Genomic DNA, 20,581 nt, shown 5'->3' on the forward strand with positions numbered 1-20,581 from the left:
GCACAGCCTCGGGTAGCGAGTTCCAGACAGCGGGCTGTGGCTGTGGAGGCTGCCCAGGTGGGGCCTGACCGCTGACAGAGGCTGCAGGGAGATGGGTGGGAGCCGAGGGGCAGGCCCCTAACTCCTCAAATTTGACTCCAGTGTCAAGGGTTCAGGGGGCCTGGTGTCCATGCCCACCCAGTGAGAGAAGGAGTTCCCTGGCTGGTGGCTGCCTCAGGGCCGGGGGATCCAAGGCTGGGTGTTCCCCGTGCACTCCCCCTGCTTCCGGGAGTAGCAGTTTGCTGCTGTCCATGTAGCCTTGGTAGCAGCAGCCTCCCCAGAGCTCGTTAGAAATGCAGAGTCCCGGGCCTACCCAGGCCTTCGTGCCAAGTCAGTCTGCAGGTAACGAAGCCGCCCTGTGCACGTGGAACATTCACACACGTGGCTGGAGGCACCCTCACCCCAGTGGTCAGACAGTGGAGGCGGAGGCTGCCTTGACGCCCCGCAGGGTGTGATGCCTTGTGAGGAGAGAGGGAGAGGGTCCTGGACACGGGTGCCACCAGGAAAGCTCTGGTTTCCACCTGCGAACGCTCATGAGAAGGTCCGAAGAGAGGCCGGGCTGGTGCCGGGGGTGCTGGGAGCTGAGGGGGGCCTTCATCCCGTTTCTGTCGTCTGCCCCTCTTCTCTGCCATTAAAACAGAGGTGACCTCGAGGGGCTGGAAGGGCTTGGCCTGCAGGGCGCTGGACCCCCGCCCCAAGGTGGGGCGGGTCGGTGTGGAAGGGGGCCTGCTGGGCCTCCGGGCTCCGGTCCTCCCCTCACTCTGCCCTTGAGTCCCTGGGCTGGTGGTTGGCTGGGGGTTCTGAGCCTGCCTGAGCCAGGCCCGCTCCCGGGAGGGCGGCCGTGATGCGGGGAGCTCAGCCCTGGCTGTGGGCCGGGCGCGCGGGACCCTCATCCGTGCCTTTTCCTTTTGTTTCTTTTCATGTTTTTTCCCCCGAACTTTGTATTTTTCTATAGCATCTTCTTTAAAGAAGCTTATTGAAATATAATTCACAAGGCACACAATTCACTCTTTGAAGCACAATTCAGCGGTTTATGGCACAGTCGCTGAGTTGAGCAATCATCACCACAGTCAATTTTAGAACATTTTCATCACTTCAGAAAGAACCCCGAGCCCTCAGCTCCCACCCCTCCGCCAGGCCTAAACCACCATGCGAACGCTTCCCCCCCTTTATAAAGGCCCGGTGACACCCACTGTGTGGACGGACCACGGTCACGGGTGGTGGACCCTGGGGCGTTTCCCCGTGTCCACGTGCACAGACTCCGGGGAGCGCGGGTGCCCCTGGGACGGCCGTGTGTCTCAGGCCACGGCTGCCCAGCGCACCCCTGCCTGGAGAGTCCCAGTTTACCCAGCAGGCTCCTCCGTGCACACAAGGGCACAGGGGGTCTTCCCACCGTGACCACCGGGCCGCGGACGGCCTCACAGAAGCATCACCTCCTGCCGGGGGCAGCGGCGGGGCTCACATTCCTCGAAGGGGAGGTCAGAGGCTCCGTGACTAGTTTTAAGGATTTTGCCAGTTTCCCCTCTTAGCCACGCCTGTGCCCGCACGTGTGAGAGCGTTTGCCCGCGTTCCCGCCGACCCCTGTCTCTCGGGGCCCGTCTTTGCCGACAGAGAGGTGAACCCTTGTTCCCAGTAGGGTCTTTTCTCGTCTTGAGTGTGAGGTGCAGCATCTTAGACGTTTCAGAGCCATCTGTGAGCTTCCGGGCCCTGGGCCGCCGCTGTGAGCTGCTTCCGTTTTCTCGCGGGTTTTCACGTAGGAGGGCTGCAGCCCTCAGAGACGGTAGGTGAAGACGTTTTTCTCAAGGGTGTCTTTTGACTCTGCTCATGGTGGTTTTTGCAGTGGAAACGTTTTTACTTTGAAGTAATCACATTTATCAACCTTGCCTTTTGTGGTTTTAGGGTTTACAGCACACTTAGATAGGCCTGCCCTACCCTCAGATTATTTTTACTCAGAACAGCTTGATTTCTGTCATTCACACACCATACACCTCACCCTTTTAAAGTGTACAATTCAGTCGTTTTCATGAATTCTCAGGGCTGTGCAACCATTGCCACGATCTAATTTCAGAATATGTTCACATCCCCAGATAAGCCTGTGCCCACTAGCCGCCTCTCCCCAGCACTCTCCCCACCCCAGCTCCTGCTGCGAGTAGGACCTCTGCTTTCTGTCTTCGTGGATTTGCCTGATCTGGACGCTTCGAGTCAGTGGAATCACACCACGTGTGGCTCCTGTGTCCTCTTTCACTGAGCACCATGTGTTCAGGATTCATCTGTGTCATCGAGGTGTCAGCGCTTCATTTCTTTTCATGGCCGAGGTCATTTCCATCGCATGGATGGCCCACATCTGGTTTATCCGTCCACCAGCTGATGGACACCTGGGTTGTCTCGTTTTCCCAGCTCTTCTGAACGGTGCTGCTCAGACTATTTCTGTGCTTTCCGTTCTCTCAGAAGGGAGTGGCACTGCCGGGCCTCACGGTGGCTCTGTGTTTAATGTTTGGGGATCTGCCAGGCTCTTCCCAGCACAGCTGCCCATTCCCACCAACGATCCATGTGGATCCCCGTTTCTCTGCGTCTTCTCCAGCGCCCATTGCCATCTGTCTGACTTCAGCCGTCCTGCTGGGTGCACGGTGGGGTCTTGTGGTTTTGGTCCCCATTTCCCTAACGATGAGTAACGCTGAGCATCATTTCATGTGCTTCTTGGCTATTTGTGTGTCTTCTTCTTTTTTTTTTTCCAATTTATTTACTTATTTATTTATTGTTGGCTGCATTGGGTCTTCATTGCTGCACGCGGGCTCCCTCTAGCTGCGGCGAGCGGGGGCTACTCTTCATCGTGGTGCGCGGGCTTCTCATCGCGGTGGTTTCTCTTGTTGCGGAGCGCGGGCTCTAGGCGCGCGGGCTTCAGTAGTTGTGGCACGTGGGCTCTGTAGTTGTGGCTCACGGGTTCTAGAGCGCAGGCTCAGTAGATGTGGCTCACGGGCCTAGTTGCTCCGCGGCATGTGGGATCTTCCCAGACCAGGGATAGAACCCGTGCCCCTTGCATTGGCAGGCAGACTCTTAACCACTGCGCCACCAGGGAAGTCCCTTTTTGTCTATCTTCTTTGGAGAAATGTCCATTCAGATCCTCTGCCCGTTTTAAAAATGGGTTGTCTGTTTATTATTGAGTTAGGTGGTTTTATTATTGAGTTCTTTATGTCTTCTGGACACAAATCCCTTATCAGATTTAGTATTTGCAAGTAGTTCTTCTCATCCTGTTGGTTGTATTTTAACTTTACTTTTAAAATAATATTTTTAAAATGCAAAAAGTGCAGTTTATATTCTTAAGGAGCTATGTAATTTTTTCAATTACTGAGGTGAAATTCATATAACATAAAATTCATTTTAAAGTGAACAATCAAAGTGGTACATGTATATAATGGAATACTACTCAGCCATAAAAAAGAATGAAATAATGCCATTTACAGCTACATGGATGAACCTAGAGACTATCCTACCAAGCGAAGTAAGTCATAAGGAGAAAGACAAATACCTTATGATATCACTTATATGTGGAATCTAAAATATGACACAAATGAACTTATCTATGAAACAGAAACAGACTCACGGACACAGAGAACAGACTCGTGGTTGCTGGTGGGGAGGGGAGCTGGGGGAGGGAAGTACTGGGAGTTTGGGATGAGCACATGCAAACTCTTATGTATAAATGGATAAACAACAAAGTTCTACTGTATAGCACACAGAAACTATATTCAATATCCTGTGATGAACCTAATGGAAAAGAATATGAAAAGAATATATAATATGTATAACTGAATCACTTTGCTCTACAGCAGAAATTAACACAACGTTGTAAATCAACTATACTTCAATAAAATAATTTTTTTCAAAAAATTTTATTTTTGGCTGCATTGGGTCTTCGTTGATGCACGCGGGCTTTCTCTCGTTGCGGCGAGCGGGGGCTACTCTTCCTTGTGGTGTGTGGGCTTCTCATTGTGTTGACTTCTCTTGTTGTAGAGCATGGACTCCAGGCGCATGGGCTTCAGTAGTTGTTGCTCGCAGGCTCAGTAGTTGTGGCTCGCGGGCTCAGTAGTTGTGGCGCACGGGCTTAGTTGCTCCGTGGCATGTGGGATCTTCCCAGACTAGGGCTCGAACCCGTGTCTCCTTCGTTGGCAGGCGGATTCATAACCACTGCGCCACGAGGGAAGTCCTCAATAAAATAAATGTTTAAAAAATGAAGCGAATAATCCAGAGGCAGGAACGTACAATGGGGGAGAGTCTCTTCTATAAATGGTGTTGGGAAAACTGGACAGCCACATGCAAAAGAATGGAACTGGACCACTTTGTTACACCATATACGAAAAATAAACTCAAAATGGATAAAGACCTAAGTGTAAGACCTGAAACCATCGATTAAAGACCTAAATATAAGACCTGGAACCATAAAAATTCTAGAAGAGAACACAGGCAGTATGCGCTCTGACGTCGGTCGTAGCAATATCGTTTTGGACCGGTCTCCTCAGGCAAGGGAAGCAAGAGCAATCTAAACAGATGGGACCACAGCAAGCTAAAAAGCTTTTGCACAGCAAAGGAAACTGTCAACAAAATGAAAAAACCACCTACCGAATGGGAGAAGATATTTGCAAACAATTTATGCAATAAGAGTTATTACACAAAATATACAAAGAACTCATACAACTCAGTATCAAAAAAAGAAACTGTCCAATTAAAAATGGGCAGAGGACCTGAACAGACATTTTTCCAAAGAAGACATACATATGGCTAACAGGCACATGAAAAGGTGCTCACTGTCGCTAATTATTAGTGAAATGCAAATGAAAACCACAATGAGGTACCACCTCACGCCAGTCAGAATGGCCATCATTAAAAAGTCTACAGGTGGGCTTCCCTGGTGGCGCAGTGGTTGGGAATCTGCCTGCCAATGCAGGGGACATGGGTTCGAGCCCTGGTCTGGGAAGATCCCACATGCCGCGGAGCAGCTGGCCCCGTGAGCCACAATTACTGAGCCTGCGCGTCTAGAGTCTGTGCTCTGCAGCAAGAGAGGCCGCGATAGTGAGAGGCCTGCGCACCGCGATGAGGAGTGGCCCCCACTTGCCACAACTAGAGAAAGCCCTCGCACAGAAACGAAGAGCCAACACAGCCATAAATAAATAAATAAATAAATAAATAAAATTAAAAAAAAAAAAAAAAAGTCTACAAGTAATAAATGCTGGATAAATGCTGGACTTCCCTGGTGGCGCAGTGGTTAAGAATCCGCCTGCCGATGCAGGGGACACGGGTTCAAGCCCTGGTCCGGGAAGATCTCACATGCCGCAGAGCAGCTAAGCCCGTGCGCCACAACTACCGAGCCTGCACTCTAAAGCCCGTGAGCCACAACTACTGAGCTTGTACTCTAGAGCCTGTGCTCCGCAGCAGGAGCGGCTACCACAGTGAGAAGCCCGCACACCGCAACAAAGGGCAGCCCCTGCTCGCCGCAACTGGAGGGAGCCCATGCGCAGCAACGAAGACCCAACGCAGCCAAAGATAGATAAGTTAGTAAATAAGTAAATTCATTAAAAAATAATAATAGTAATAAATGCTGGAGAGTATGTAAAGAAAAGGGAACCCTCCTACACTGGTTGGTGCAGCCACTACAGAGAACAGTATGGAGATTCCTCCAAAAATTAAAAACAGAACTACCATATGATCCTGCAATCCCACTCCTGGGTGCTTACTAGAACATTTTTAATCCAAAAGATATACGCACCTCCGTGTTCACTGCAGTGTGATTTACAATAACCGAGATATGGAAGCAACCTACAGATGAATGGATAAGGAAGATGTGGTGTATATATACAATGGAATATTACTCAACCATAAAAAAGAGTGATATTTTACAATCTGCGACAACATGGATGGACCTAGAGGGTAGTATTATGCTAAGTGAAATCTGTCAGACACAGAAAGAGAAGTACTGTGTGATCTCCCTTACGTGTGGCATCTGGAAAACAAAATTAACAAATATTAAAAAACAGAAACAGACTCATAGGTACAGAGAACAAACAGCTGTTGCCAGAGGGAAGGGGGTGGGGGAACAGAAGAAGTAGGTGCAGGATATTCAGAGGCACGAACGTCAGTCATATGATAAGTCACGGGATGTAACGTACAGCACAGGGGACACACAGTCAACACAGTCAACAGTGTTGTAATAACTTTGTCATCTCGTAATGTGTATAAATGTCGAACCACGATGCCGTACACCTGAAACCAACACTGTATGTCAGCTACGCTGCAGTAAAAAAATAAAGCACATTCACAATCTTGTTCAACCATCACCTCCGTCTAGTTCCAGAACATTTCCCTCAGCTCAGGGGAGACCCGTCCCCCTTAGTGGCCACTCCCCTCCCCCTAAGACCCCCAGTTGGCTTTCTGTCTCTGGATTTGCCTGTTCTGGATGTTTACAAAAGCAGTCCTATGCTGTGTGGCATTTTGTGTCCATTTCTCATGAGCCTCGTGTTTTTAAGGTTCATAAATCTTTTCACTTTCCTGATGGTGTCCTTAGAAACACAAAAGTTTTTAATTTTGATGAAGTTCCATTGATTTTTTTTTTCTTTTGTTACTTATACTTTTGGTGTCACCTCTAAGAAACCACTCCTAACCCAAAGTCATGAAGATTTCCTTCCATATTTTCCTAAAATTATTTTTTAAATCATCCCATGATTTTCATCTACCTTTGGCCATGCTGCATGGTACGCGGGATCTTAGTTCCCTGACCAGGGGTTGAACTCGTGCCCCCTGCAGTGTAAGCATGGAGCCTTAACCACTGGACCGCCAAGAAATTCCCTTCATCTACTATTTCTGTTGTTTAACTTTGGAAATTCAGTCTTTAATCCAGTTGGAGTTTACTTTGCTGAAAAGCATACCCCCTTTTCTCCAATAGTTTCCAGTGTCTTACTGGTCATCAACTAATGGGCACTTCCCCCGTCGATCTGAGATGTTACCACTCTTGTACACCACTTGTCTTACTAACCTGTTTAGTATTGGATATTAGATCCTATTGGATCTGTTTCTGGACCTTTTAGTCTTTCTGGTCAGAACTGTTTGACTCATAATAGCATTATAACAGGTTTGAATATCTGGTAGGAAGCATCTTCATTTTCAGAATTTTCTAGGATGCTTTTGCTTGTTAATTTTAAAATGAACTTTAGAATCTTTGCTAGCTCTTGAAAATTCTATTACTGGTTTTCTTTTTTTGAGAATTGCTAAAAATAGACCAACACAAGGAGACAGCATGCTTTCTGTCTCCCTGCCCAAGGACTTGGTATGTCTTTGGAGTTTCTTTTGCTCCCCTGGAGCACAGGACAGTTTCTTCATAGAGACTGAATGATCCTCATTAGAGCTAGTTCTTAGGTGCTTTGTCCACCTGCTCTTAGCGGCGGGCCTTTCCTCCTATTAGACCTCTGAGCAGATTGGTGTTTTGTATAGAAAAGCCATCGCTTTTAGGACTCTAAGTTGGTACCAGCCTTTTGCTGAAGTATCTTATTGTTTGTGATTTTTTTCCCCATTGATCCTCCACATCCACGGCCTGATGGTCCTCAAATGCGATGACTTAGAGGGACGGGTCAGAGCACCTGGAGCGCACACTCCCTCCCTGCCCTTGAGGCCCCTGTGGTCAGGCCCCCTTCCCACACCTGCCAGGCCAGGCCAGGGCATCTCCTCCAGTATGCCCAGCTCGCTCCACCTCAGGTCCTTTGCACGTGCTATTTCTGTGCCTGGGACGCCCCGCGTGGCGGCTGCTCCAGAGGCTCCCCGTCACCCCCACCCCCCAGCTTGTTCACAGCTTGCAGTCGCATGCCTGGTCTCTGCAGCCTGGCTGCCCTACAGGAACATGGGCTCCTTCTGCGCCGCTCAGGCAGAGTGGACAAGCCAGGCCTCGTGTGAGGCCAGGGGCAAGGGCCTTCGTCCCAAGGACGGCCCCTTTCTGGAGGCACCTGGCCCCAGCCAGCTGTGGGGAAGGGCAGTCCCCTGCCCCTGCTCACCCCTTCCAGGCAGCGAGCTGCCAGGGCCCTGGGGTCAGCCGGCCTTGGCCTCTGGGGCCCTGACCCACCCTCTCTCTTGCAGTTCATGACCTCCCGCGGGAACCATGTCGCCAGAGCCACATTCGAGTCCAAAGTGCCCCCCTTCTACTACCGGCCCTCAGCCTCCGACTGCCAGTGAGTAACAAAGGGCTTTTGTCAGGGTCGCTGGTAAACAGCCGGCATGCGCAGGCTCTGGAGACGGCTCGGGACGACCCGCTGGGCGGCGGGAGGGGCCGGGGTGAGGGAAGGTGGGCGCCGGGCTTGCGTCCTGGGGGCCCCGTCCAGGCTGTCCTCCGCTTGGTGTTGGTTCTTGGTGCACCGGGCGTGGACCTGGGGAGGCGGGCCTGCTCCCGTGTGACCCCAGCCCCGCACCGACCTCAGTGTCCCCATCCGCACCCCACCTGGGTTCCCGCCCCCAAGGTCCCTGAGTGGCTCCCCCTCTGGGCTGGATGGCCACTCCCCAGGCCCCTCCCGCCCCAACATCCCCCGGCTGTTCCTTCCACCCGAGGCCCTTGCTTGACCCCCCGGGACCCCAGCCCCCAGGCTGGCTCCGTTCGGCCGCCGCTCATTCCTGAGGACCCCTCCTCCCTCCTCTGGCCCCCTCAGAGCCAAGGGGTTGCAGAGGCCTTTCCTCCTTGGGTCCCATGGGCTCAAGGGAGGGTGGGCTCCTCGAATCTCTCTTCCCGGCGCCCAGCACAGGGCAGCACACTGTGGGGTTCCAGAAGGTTCTGGAAGTCAGGGGAGGTGATTGGGGTGGGGCTGGGACCCCAGCCCCGTGGGGTCGGTTGCCTGTGTCAGGCTCAGCACCAGCAGGGAACCTGCCCACCAGGGGTCTCCAGGTCCCTCCTGGGGGGCTCCTGGGGACCCTCCCCTGTCTCACGAGCTGGCCCCCCCAAGCACCCCTCATACCTTCTCCACCCATATCAGACCCACCCATCCATCCCTGGCAACCCTCCCAATGCCCTCAAGGGTCACTCACGCCCCTGACGGCCCCCACCTCAGCTGACCGGTGTCACAGCTGCTCAGCTGCGGCTCGGAGGTGAAGGGCCCCTCTTGTGATGAGAGCCCCTCCCGGAGTTTCCTTTTCTGGGAAAGGAGGGTAGGGACGCAGCCCCACCTCCTCCCAGGCCGGGGACGCGCCCATGGCTGGGAGGGCCCTGGCCCCCCGGGCGGCACCTCCCTCCTGTTTGCTCAGCGCTGCCGCCTCCTGACTCACTGGTGAACCCCACACCCCGGGGACCCCGCCCGGTGGCACCTGGACCCAGGCTGCACGCAGGGCTGTGTGTTTCTAGTTCTGTGTGAACGAGGCGTGGGAGACCGGGGGGCTGCTGGCGGCCGCAGTGGGGAGGCTGGGAGGCGCGTCCAGTGCGGACACTTCACAGGCAGGGAGACCGAGGCCGGCCTCACCTCAGTGCGCCGCGCCCACCCCTACACCCCTTCACGGGCAGGCCGGCCCCCCAGGCCCTGGCGCATCCTGGGCTCTGGGCTCCCGGGGAACTCGCGCCCCACCCCACCGGCTCCATCTCGGTATGAATCAGCAAGATGGCAGCTAATTCTAGACCTGATTTTACTCACCCAGCCACAGGCTCCTCTGTGGTCTGGGCCATTCGCATGCACACCCTGCATCCCCACCGCTCTGAGCGTGTGGCGAGGGGACAGACCGGCCACAGGCCTGTCTTCTGCCCAGGGCTCGGCCAGCCCCTCTGCAGCCTGGTCCGTGCAAAGCCTCCTTGCAGGGCTGTGTGGTCAGGGCCTCTTGGGTGACCAGGCGTCCCCACTGGGAGGGTACTCTGAACCCCAATGGGCCCCACCTTCTGGAAACCTCCACTGAGTGAAGGTTCACAGGACCCAAGCCCGCCCCATTCCCCAGACTCAGGTGCTCAGGTCTGCCCGCGTACACTGTGCAGAGCCGTGCAGCAGTGGAGGGGGTGTGAATGTCCACGTACACTGTGCAGAGCCGTGCAGCGGTGGAGGGGGTGTGAATGCCCGTGTACACTGTGGAGAGCTGTGCAGCGGTGGAGGGGGTGTGAATGTCCATGTACACTGTGGAGAGCTGTGCAGCAGTGGAGGGGGTGTGAATGCCCGTGTACACTGTGGAGAGCTGTACAGCGGGGTGTGAATGCCCGCATACACTGTGGAGAGCTGTGCAGCAGTGGAGGGGGGTGTGAATGCCCGTGTACACTGTGGAGAGCCGTGCAGCGGTGGAGGGGGTGTGAATGCCCATGTACACTGTGGAGAGCTGTGCAGCTGTGGAGGGGGTGTGAATGCCCGCGTACACTGTGGAGAGCTGTACAGCGGGGTGTGAATGCCCATGTACACTGTGGAGAGCTGTGCAGCAGTGGAGGGGGTGTGAATGCCCACGTACACTGTGGAGAGGTGTGCAGCGGTGGAGGGGGTGTGAATGCCCGTGTACAGTGTGGAGAGCCGTGCAGCGGTGGAGGGGGTGTGAATGCCCACATACACTGTGGAGAGCGGTACAGCAGGGTGTGAATGCCCACGTACACTGTGGAGAGCGTGTAGCAGTGGAGGGGGTGTGAATGCCCGTGTACACTGTGGAGAGCTGTGCAGCGGGGTGTGAATGCCCATGTACACTGTGGAGAGCCGTGCAGCAGTGGAGGGGGTGTGAATGCCCGTGTACACTGTGGAGAGCTGTGCAGCGGTGGAGGGGGTGTGAATGCCCACGTACACTGTGGAGAGCGGTACAGCGGGGTGTGAATGCCCGCGTACACTGTGGAGAGCTGTGTAGCAGTGGAGGGGGTGTGAATGCCTGTGTACACTGTGGAGAGCTGTGCAGCGGTGGAGGGGGTGTGAATGCCCACGTACACTGTGGAGAGGTGTGCAGCGGTGGAGGGGGTGTGAATGCCCGTGTACAGTGTGGAGAGCCGTGCAGCGGTGGAGGGGGTGTGAATGCCCACATACACTGTGGAGAGCGGTACAGCAGGGTGTGAATGCCCACGTACACTGTGGAGAGCCGTGTAGCAGTGGAGGGGGTGTGAATGCCCGTGTACACTGTGGAGAGCTGTGCAGCGGGGTGTGAATGCCCATGTACACTGTGGAGAGCTGTGCAGCAGTGGAGGGGGTGTGAATGCCCATGTACACTGTGGAGAGCTGTGCAGTGGTGGAGGGGGTGTGAATGCCCACGTACACTGTGGAGAGCGGTACAGCGGGGTGTGAATGCCCGCATACACTGTGGAGAGCTGTGTAGCAGTGGAGGGGGTGTGAATGCCCGTGTACACTGTGGAGAGCGGTGCAGTGGGGTGTGAATGCCCGCATACACTGTGGAGAGCTGTGCAGCAGTGGAGGGGCTGTGAATGCCCATGTACACTGTGGAGAGCTGTACAGCGGGGTGTGAATGCCCGCATAGACTGTGGAGAGCTGTGCAGCAGTGGAGGGGGGTGTGAATGCCCGTGTACACTGTGGAGAGCCGTGCAGCGGTGGAGGGTGTGTGAATGCCCATATACACTGTGGAGAGCTGTGCAGCTGTGGAGGGGGTGTGAATGCCCGCATACACTGTGGAGAGGGGTACAGCGGGGTGTGAATGCCCACATACACTGTGGAGAGCGGTACAGCGGGGTGTGAATGCCCGTGTACACTGTGGAGAAAGTGCAGCAGTGGAGGGGGTGTGAATGCCCGTGTACACTGTGGAGAGCGGTACAGCGGGGTGTGAATGCCCGTGTACACTGTGGAGAAAGTGCACCTCCTCAGCTGTGCACACTCAGCACAGGGGCCGCAGCAGCCTCCCGGCAGTCTAAGACCCAGTGGCCTCGGTTTCCTCAGCCGTGAAGCTGGAAGGATGCCGCCTGCACCCCCCCTCCCCGGGGCATCACGAGGGTGTAATGAGGTGGTGAGTCAGGTGGCCGGGGTCTGGCCCAGGGTGGGTTCTGGACACAGTGTCCCCCAGCCCCACTGCTGTCTGGAGCTGTCTGGAGCTGGGAGCCCACCCCGCCAGCTGGGGCAACGTGAGAAGCAGAGGGCCTGGCCGCGTGACTCAGAGAGCGGCCGGGGCCCAGATTCCCTTCCGGTGCCACCGGTGCCCTGAGTTTCAACCCCAGCGTTGCGGGTGGTGGTCAGGCCAGCCCCCTCAGTTTGGCCTCTGCTGGAAGCCGGGCCTCCTGCTTGCTGTGTGGCTGGGGCAGCTGGGAGCCAGCCCCACTCAAGGCAGCTGTGGGCCTGTGGGTGCCCCTCCTTTGGCGGGTCCCAGGCAAGGCCCCCGAAGAGGGGCCACAGGCCGGCGGCGTGAGCAGGAGAAATTGTGTCTCCCGGTCCTGGGGCTGCGTGGGGTGGTCTTCCCGGGGCCGGCATCCGTGTCCTCACGTGGCTGTCCCTCTGCGGCCTGTGTCCAGACGCCCCTTTTCCTGAGGGCCCCGGTGACGTGGGGTTAGGGATCCTGCACCAGGATGGCCTTGTCCCGGCTCACTGGTCTCGGCCGTCTCGTCTCCAGACAAGGGTAGGCCCGAGGTCATGCAGGTCGGGACTCCAGCATACATACTTGGCGGGATGGGGACACGGTGTGGCCCATGACAGCCTCGGAAGTCACACGGATGAGACGGGAGGAGGTCTGGGTTCGCAGGGGCGTCTGGAGGTGAGAGCTGCCCCCAGCACGAGAATGGAACTTTGTCACCGTCTTCCCAAGGCCGTCTGTGCAGAAGGGGAGGCCATGGCCGAGGGGTCACCTCCCCAGGGGCACAGCCCAGCCCCTGACTTTTGAGCAGGTTAGTGACGTGGGGCTGAGCGCCCAGGGGAAAGCATCCTGTGAGGGCAGGCCCGTGAGCGGGAATCGGTCGTCCGCCAGCCCGTGCAGCGGGTGTGGCCGCCCCCGCCTGGTGCCCAGGTGCCCGGTGGGAGACGGGCCCCGTGAGTCCACGCGGGGAGGAAGGTGGTCAGCTGTGCCCCAGCTGCCCCCTGCCCCCCAGCCGCAGCCACCTCTGCAGTGACATCAGTTCAAATCTACCTGCATCTGAAACAGAAGCTGGGGCTGTGGTGGCGTCTGGGGACGGGGGCTTTTGCACATTAGCCATGAGATCTGGGAGATGAGGGGGCCAGGGGCTGCCAGGGCCACAGGTGGGCACAGCGGGCTGAGGGGGGCCGAGGTGAGGCCATGCCACCGGGGTCATGGGGCCGTGTCAGCACCGGAGGGACAGGGGAGCTGGCGCCGAAGACTTCGGGCTGAGGGCAGGGTTGCCAAGTGCCCACCTGGCTGCTCGTGGGGGACCCCACGGGAGGGGGCGGCCTGGGAGAGGGGAGCGGCCGGGGGCTGCGGGGCCATGGGGCCAGCACTCTCCTCACTGCCTTGCCTCCCCTGCCTGCTGCCCTCCGGTGACCTGCGACCACTGCTGCCCTGGGGAGCCGCTCTCCGGGGAGCACGGGGTGGGCCCTGGGGGGCAGGTGCTGGCTGGGCCTTTTCCTTCTCTGGACCTGAACGTGAGCGCGACCTCCCAGACGGAGGGGGGTGCGGTGACTGAGCTGCCACATGGATGAGCCCCAGACACTCTGAGTACGTCGCACGTTCCAGGCACAGGAGACGTCCGGGCGGGAAGCGGACTCACGGTTGGGGCCGGGAGGCGGGGGCACTGCTAACTGGGATGGGGTTCTATTTGGTGGGACGGACTGTTGTGGGACCAGACCCTGGTGGTGGCTGCGCAGCCTGTGAGGACACCAGGAAGTGCTGAAGCGAACCCTTAAACGGGTGGGTTTTATGGTACGTGAATTACATCTGTTTTAAAAAGGGGACTATGAAGTGGTGAAACTACCTGATTAGCAAACAGTGTTCAAGCCCAAAGCTGGTGGCCCTGCGAGGCGGCGGGACTGAGCCCAGGGCCACCCTCTGCGCGGCAGCTCCTGCGGGCCTGCGCTCAGGCCAGACTGTCCCCCAGCCCGTCCCCTCTCTCCCCAGGCTCCTGCGGGAACAGTGGATCCGGGCCAAGTACGAACGGCAGGAGTTCGCCCACCCCGAGCGGCAGGAGCCCTACTCTGCAGGTGAGGACGCCGGTGCCTGTCCGTCTGTCCTTCCGCTCTGTCTCTCCTTCCCCCCGCCCCTACCTCACGGAGCTGGAGCAGGGTCCTTCGGAACCTGGGCGACCGCTTAAGTGTTCTGAATCCGTGTCCATCCGTTGGCCCCTGACACCAGCCGGCTGACCTGGCACCAGGGTTCCCCGCAGCTGCTCACAGCCCAGCCCTGAACCCCGACCGAAGGGTGGGGGGCTGCCCGGGGCCCTCCAGCCTGGTGGCAGCAGGAGGGCCCGCAGGGTGGGTGGGTCCTGGCAGGAGGGGTGTGGATGGGCCTGGGCCAGTGGGGCCCAGGGAGGGGGGGCCAGGCCCCGGGGGCTCTGTCAGCACACGGGTTGGGGGTGATCACATGCGGGCGGCCCAGGGGTCTGTCGTGGGATCGGCCCCTTTATCCCCCGTTGGCCGGGAGGGGCTCTGCGTGCAGCCCACGCTCCTGCACAGCAGGCGGCTCCAGGTCCCCTCTCCTCCCGAGCCCCTGATGTGGCCCAGGGCTGGGACGTGGCCGGGATTCAATTACGGTCCATCCCAGAGAGCCACTTCCTCCTCTCCTGATGCCCCTGACATGCGAGGGAGAGAGGACGTGGGCGCCTGTGCCTGTTCAGCCCTGGGGCGCTTGTGCCCCGTCCTGCCTGAAACCCGGCCTCCCTGCTCTGGGACCCCAGGAAGGCTCACCCCACAGCCTTTGTCTCCCAGGCATAAACATCTCAGCGATTTATAACGCGTGGCGTGCGGCCTCGATTCAGAGGCAGGTGCGGGACTTTGTGCCTGTTCCTGCGTCAGGACCTCTGGTGGTGAGCAAGAGTAGTGCAACCCAGGTGGGCGCCAGGAGAACAGGGAACGAAGTGGCTCACGCAGTTGCTCTGGCTTCAGGCACAGTTTGAGCCGGGGGGCTCAGTCAGCGCTGCAGGACCTGCTCGTGCTTCCCGCTCTGGTTCTGCTCTTGGGGTGGCACCGCCCCTGCCGGTGGTGGCTTTACTGCGGCAGGTCCAGACTTTTCACCTGGGTTGGAAACGCCTTGGGGTTCCCTGAGAAAAGGGCAAGTGTGACTTTCACCCAAGCGTCAGGAAGAGTCTTAGCTTTTGGTCCTGGCTGGTCAGGGGTGGGCGTGTGACCTAGTCACGATGGCCGGGAGATGTGTGCGCACCGGCCCGCTTCTGGGGCCCTCCCGAGAGGGCAGGGCTGTGCACAGGGTGGCACTGCTGCCATTCCTCTCGTGAAACGACACCTCGGGAGTGCTTCGGGCGCCGGGCAAGGGGACTGGGATGGGGAGAGCCCGTTGGGGGTGCACACGTGGTGGGATGGAGCGGGAGGCCTTTGAAGGCCGCGGCTTCTCCGTCAGACCCTCGGGGCAGCGAAGAGCAAAGGCTGGGGCCCACCTGCGGAGGCAGGCCCTTGTCTCACCTGGATAGGTTGTGTTGGGGGCCGCAGAGGGCCAGCCCTCACGGGGCGCAAGGGGGGCGAGCTCAGCTGGGCCCAGGGATGCTGCTGGGGTGCTGCTGAGGGGGCATCGGGCGGGGTGCAGGCCCCACAGGGGGTGACGGTGAGAGCTTGGCTGGAGCAGGCGGTGCCAGCCCCCACCCCGGGGGTCCTGTGCACGCGTGGCCCCATCTCTGATCGCCCGGCCCCTGCAGCTCTGCAGCCTCCCCCCCGACTCACACGTCACCTCCAGCATGGGGGGCCCCGGCCTCGGGCCTTGTCTGTGCTCCCCACACGAGGTGGCAGCTGCTCGTGGCCTCGGTGCAGAGACCCTTAATGGGGCTCTGATTCCCATTTCTCTAAGCCCACCCACCCTGCCCAGAACACTAACGCCCCCCTCCCTCGAACCCTGAAGATTCACATCTGTGGCTCCCCACCGCCCCCCGTCCAGCAGAGCCCTGAGATTTACAGGCACAGAGTTCTGGGTGTGTGGGGCCCTGGGGACATTCAGCTTGGTCCCCTGACTCCACGGAAGTGCTCACCAAACCACCCGTGGGGCAGGGCCCCTCAAGGAGACGTGGGGAGTGCCCGGGGCACCAGCTGCTGGGATCCCCCTGGGTTACCAGAGGTGCCTGAGCCCTGGCTCTGTGCGCGGGTCCTGAACAGCCTCTGAATCTCACTCCCGGCGGAGCCCCCCCTCGCCCACCGCTGCCCCCACCGGCCTCCTCCTGGGAGAGAGCGGCGTTCAGGAGACCCGGGGTGCTGCTTCTCACAGCCGCTGCTGCCTGGCTGGCCGGGGCCCCTGGACCAGAGCCCCGCCCGGCACTCTGTCGGGATGGCAAGCGACCAGGCCCCCGGCCCGCCCCGCCCCCCCCCGCCTCCTCTCGCCCACCCGCCCCTCCCCCCACCCCAGCCACATCCCTGGCGAGGCCCAGCCCCCCCAGGAGCACCTTTCCCACAGCACAGGGGCCGACACGCCCACGGTCCCCGAGAATGGGGATGTGCCAGGGAGGGGGACCGCGGGGCCAGGGCAGGGCCGCTCCAAGGTGTGACGTGGCCAAGGGAGGCCGGGCCGGGACGCCCACCTGCCTGGGGTGGGCTCGGGGGGCTGCTGGGGACCCTCGGTCGTGGGCGGGGGTCTCTCCCAGCACGCCGCCTGCCGGGGCCTCAGGCGAGCCCAGTCCCCACCCGGTGCGCTTAGGGCATCCGCGGAGGAAGTGTCACTGCCGGGGCCGAGCTGGACAGTCTGAGCAACAGCACGGTAGCGGCGTCACAGGATCTGAGCCAGAGCAAAGGACGTCTCCACGGGTCCCTGTGATAACAAGGAACCCAGCTGTGAGGGCAGGGAGGGGACACAGGTGCCCACTAAGTGGCCGTGGGGGAAAAGTCACCACAGCAAAAGCACTGTGGACAGATGTGACCCGGGTGGGGACTGGCCAGCAACCCCCAGAGCGGGGGCACGGCCTCCGGGTAGGACGGCGGCGGCCTCGGCGCTGCTGGGGTGCCAGCCTGGCTTTGCCGGTTCCGCTGTGGTGGTGGGTGTGGCGGCAGGTGCCAGCCTGGCTGAGGTCACCGGTGCGGCTGGCGCTCCTGGCTGACCTCGGCCAAGGTCATGGGTGCGGGAGGTGCTCGCCCCGGGATAACAGGACCGAGGCTTTGGCGCGCCGGGGCCGGGCTGCGCCTCTGCTGCCCCGCAGGCCCCTCGCCGGGGTGACCCCGGGTAACAGCTGCGCCTGGCTCCGTCCCCGGACCGTCCCCGCCTGCAGCCAGAGCCTCAATGGCCGCCTTTCACGGGCGACAAGGGCCCCTGTTGTCTGGAGGGCCGGCCGCCCCCGTTGCCGACACACTCAGCGCTTCTTGCGCGGCTTGGTCAGGCTTGCCTCGCGGGTTCAGCCCCCTTCGGAGAGCGTGGGGCCCTGGGGGCGGTGGGCCGGGGGCTCCCGGGGGGAGCGGCGGGGCCCCCCCACCCGTCCCCGCCTGTGTGGTGGGGACGCAGGGTCGCAGTGGGACCGTGGAGGGACGTCAGGCACAGGGCATCCAGGGCCCGAGGCATCCCTGGCAGGGCTGGAACCACACACGAGGCAGGCGCTTCTGTCCCCCTCCTGGTGCCACCCTGACACGACCCCTGCGTGTTCACACGGGCTCACACACACTCCCATGGTGCGTGTAGCCACAAATCACACGTTCACACGCGTGTGCTCTTAGATGCAGTCACACACGGATCTCAGGTTCACACCCACGTTCACACCCACGTTCACACCCAGAAGCACCCTCCACGTGTGCTGTTCCCAAAGCCTGTGATGTTCCTGGAACACCGGACAAGGGGCTTTGAGTCCTAGCAGCACTGCCCTCAGCCCAGCCTGCGCCCACTGACCCTTGGCCTTCAACCTTTCCCCACCGGCCCCTTTGGCCGTTTCAGCCGGAGCAGCTGGGAACCTGAGAGGTGGAGGACCGGGGCTCCCAGGGCTCTCTTGCCGGCCTCTTGGGGAGCAGAAGCCGGAAACCAGGTCCTGGCCCTTCTGGGGAGGCGGCTGGAGGGGTTATCCCTAGTGCCACCCGTGCCCAGGGGACACCCTCCACGGGGCACTGCCCATGAGAAGCCACCCGGCATGGGGGCCCACCTCCTAGCCAGGGAGGGCCACCCTGGGGCTTGGGCACAGGGCACCTGGCCCGGCCCCCGGCAAGCCCTGTGCCTCCCGGCGGCACGGCCATGTGGCCCCTGCTCCAGTTTTTTACGACGTTAACGTGTGACTTGCACACCTGATGAACAGCTCCTCGAGCTGCCCGGGTCCCCTGCCCCACCTGCCTGGGTCTTCTCTGTGCCCACACGTGCGCCTTTGCTGGAAGCTCACGGACGGCTCCCCTCGGCGCCGCACGCCTGAGCCCCACCCGGCTGCCCTGCGAGCCTGGCGCGCAGCCATCTCAGCGCAGCGTCCGCTGTGCGAGGGACCAGTTGGTCCCCGGCTGAGGGACATGGGTCGTGTCCAGTCGGTGACGCTGACGCGTGAAGCTGCTGTGAACACGTGAACGTGTGTTCACCACATTTGTGTTTTCACGTTTCTCTGGGTCATGTGGGAAGTGCATGTCCAACTTGAGAAGCTGCCCCGCTGCCCTGCTGCTTGTCCACTGGGGGGTGGTCGGTCTGTGACTTGGTCACTGGTCCACCCCAGTGGGCATCTCGTCGCCGGCTCTGGCGTCCACGGTCTCTCTGGGCTCGTCCTGGGCCACCCCACGCAGGGCTTGAGAAGAGGCGGCTGAGCGGGGCCGGGAGCGGCCTGCTTCCTCCAGCTCCCCTGCAGCGAGTCCTGGACCCGGCACACAGTAGGCGCTCAGTAAATACTGGGTGAACGCCCTGGATTCTGCCCCAGCACCGGCCAGCCCTCTGGGAGAAAATGGTCCCTTCTAGCCAGCCGGGCCCCGGGTGTGGGCCAGGGCAGGGGGTGCCATTGGCAGGGGTCACGCGGGAGGCCGAGCAGCAGACCCTGCCAGCCCGCAGCTGTGTGCTGGGTGCTGCACCGCGACAGCCCGGGAGTGGGCTCGGGAATCTCCCAGGGCCTGGGCCCACCTCAGGGTGGGTGACGAGGGGCCCGCGGCTTGGAGTCCGGGACACGGTGGGCGGGCGTCCCCACGGCAGTCTGGGCTGCGCATGTCCCACATCACGGGGTTGGGGGGCCGCTGAGCGAGGACGGCTCGGGCGAGCTTGGACGTGGGCAGATCGGGGGCCGCCACCTTCAGGCCGCGGAGCCGCCCGTCTGCTGGGGCGAAGGCAGGGGCCTGGCCAGCACCTCCTGCTGGGCCTGGGAGCCAGGCAGACTCGGGCCAGCGTTTCCGTCTGTTCCCCTGGGCTGGCCTGGGACATGTTAGCAGAGCCTCCTCAGGCGTGACCAGCGGGAGCGCCATTCCGGCTGCGGCAGAGACGCCCCCGTTCCGGGCCCGGCATCCCGAGGCGCTGCTGCCCCCTGCTGGGCCCCGCAGGCAGGCGCGGGCTCCTGGGGGCTGGGAACCGCTGACCGGGCTGGCGTCTCCAGCCTTGCTGGCCACTGGCCTTGGACAGGACTCCACGCCAGCCTCAGCTTCGTCCTCTGCAGTGGGGATGACCACAGGATGTTCCTAGAGGCCCATGTGGGGTACATGAGATGGCCGTGCAAGTGCGTGGCCAGGGGTGCTGGCGGGGAACGTCCTTGCAGAAAAGCTGCGCCTTGGGCACTTCTCTGTGTGGCTAATGCAGGGTCCAGGGGGGCCGGCCTTGAGCCGAAGGCAAGTGGACTTCCAGCCAAATGCTCACTGAGTCAGCCAACAAACATTCCAGGGAGGGTCCTGCTTGAGCTTGGGGACCCGGTGGTGGCCCTGCTCCCTGGTGCACACAGAGGGGATGTGCCTGCTGGCGCTGTGTGCAGGGGACCCGGGGGACGTGTCTTGCACAGGCTTTGAGGGTGCCAGGGACCTCTGAGTCGCGGGGGGAAGGGAGTAGGCCTCATGTGGCACTGTCCCACCGCAGACAGGCAGGCGCCAGCTGCCCCTCCCCGCCGCCAGGCTGCTGCGTCTTGAGGACCACACATCTCGAGAGCAGAGAAGCAGCTCCTAGCCTCCATGGTGCTGGACACGCGGCTGCCGGGACAGCCGATGGGTGGCATCAGGCTGGGGCCGGGGGCCGCGGGCCAGCGGTGGCGTCCAAACTACAAAAGCCACGCCGTCAGGCTCTGGGCACCACCCCTACTGACGGCACCCCCGGCACGGACCAGCCTCAGACGGCGCCTGGCAGGGATCTCACTCAGCGCATGTGGGCAGCGGGACCCTCTCCCCAGGGCAGGAGCAGAGGGAAAGCTGTAGGGCAATGACTGTGAGGGCCCCCGCCCCTAGCCATGTGCCCCCAGACTATGCCCAAGGGCAGTGGGGCGCCCCCTGGAAGACACGGCCGCACTGGACGCAGCAGAGCTGCTCAAGAAGGCCGGGAACGACCAGGCGGCTGTCCACCAGGTGTGGGTGCCCAGCCCCTGGGGCGCGTGCGGGGCAGCCCCACACCGGGCAGAGGGGAGAGGGCGAGAGAG

The 20,581-nt window shown here is 60.2% G+C and overlaps 1 protein-coding gene across 1 annotated transcript in view; it reads left to right on the forward strand.

Moving 5' to 3' along the window:
* ADAP1 (ArfGAP with dual PH domains 1) overlaps positions 1–20,581 on the forward strand; it is a 66,438-nt gene that overhangs the window by 32,394 nt on the left and 13,463 nt on the right. Inside the window, exons 3-4 of the mRNA XM_081256406.1 lie at positions 8,155–8,246; positions 14,005–14,087. Coding sequence (XP_081112532.1) covers positions 8,155–8,246; positions 14,005–14,087 — 175 coding nt within the window. The remainder of the gene's footprint in view (positions 1–8,154; positions 8,247–14,004; positions 14,088–20,581) is intronic.

Source organism: Mesoplodon bidens (genome assembly GCF_964165515.1).
Source record: "Mesoplodon bidens genome assembly, chromosome: 15".
NCBI lineage: Eukaryota > Metazoa > Chordata > Mammalia > Artiodactyla > Ziphiidae > Mesoplodon > Mesoplodon bidens.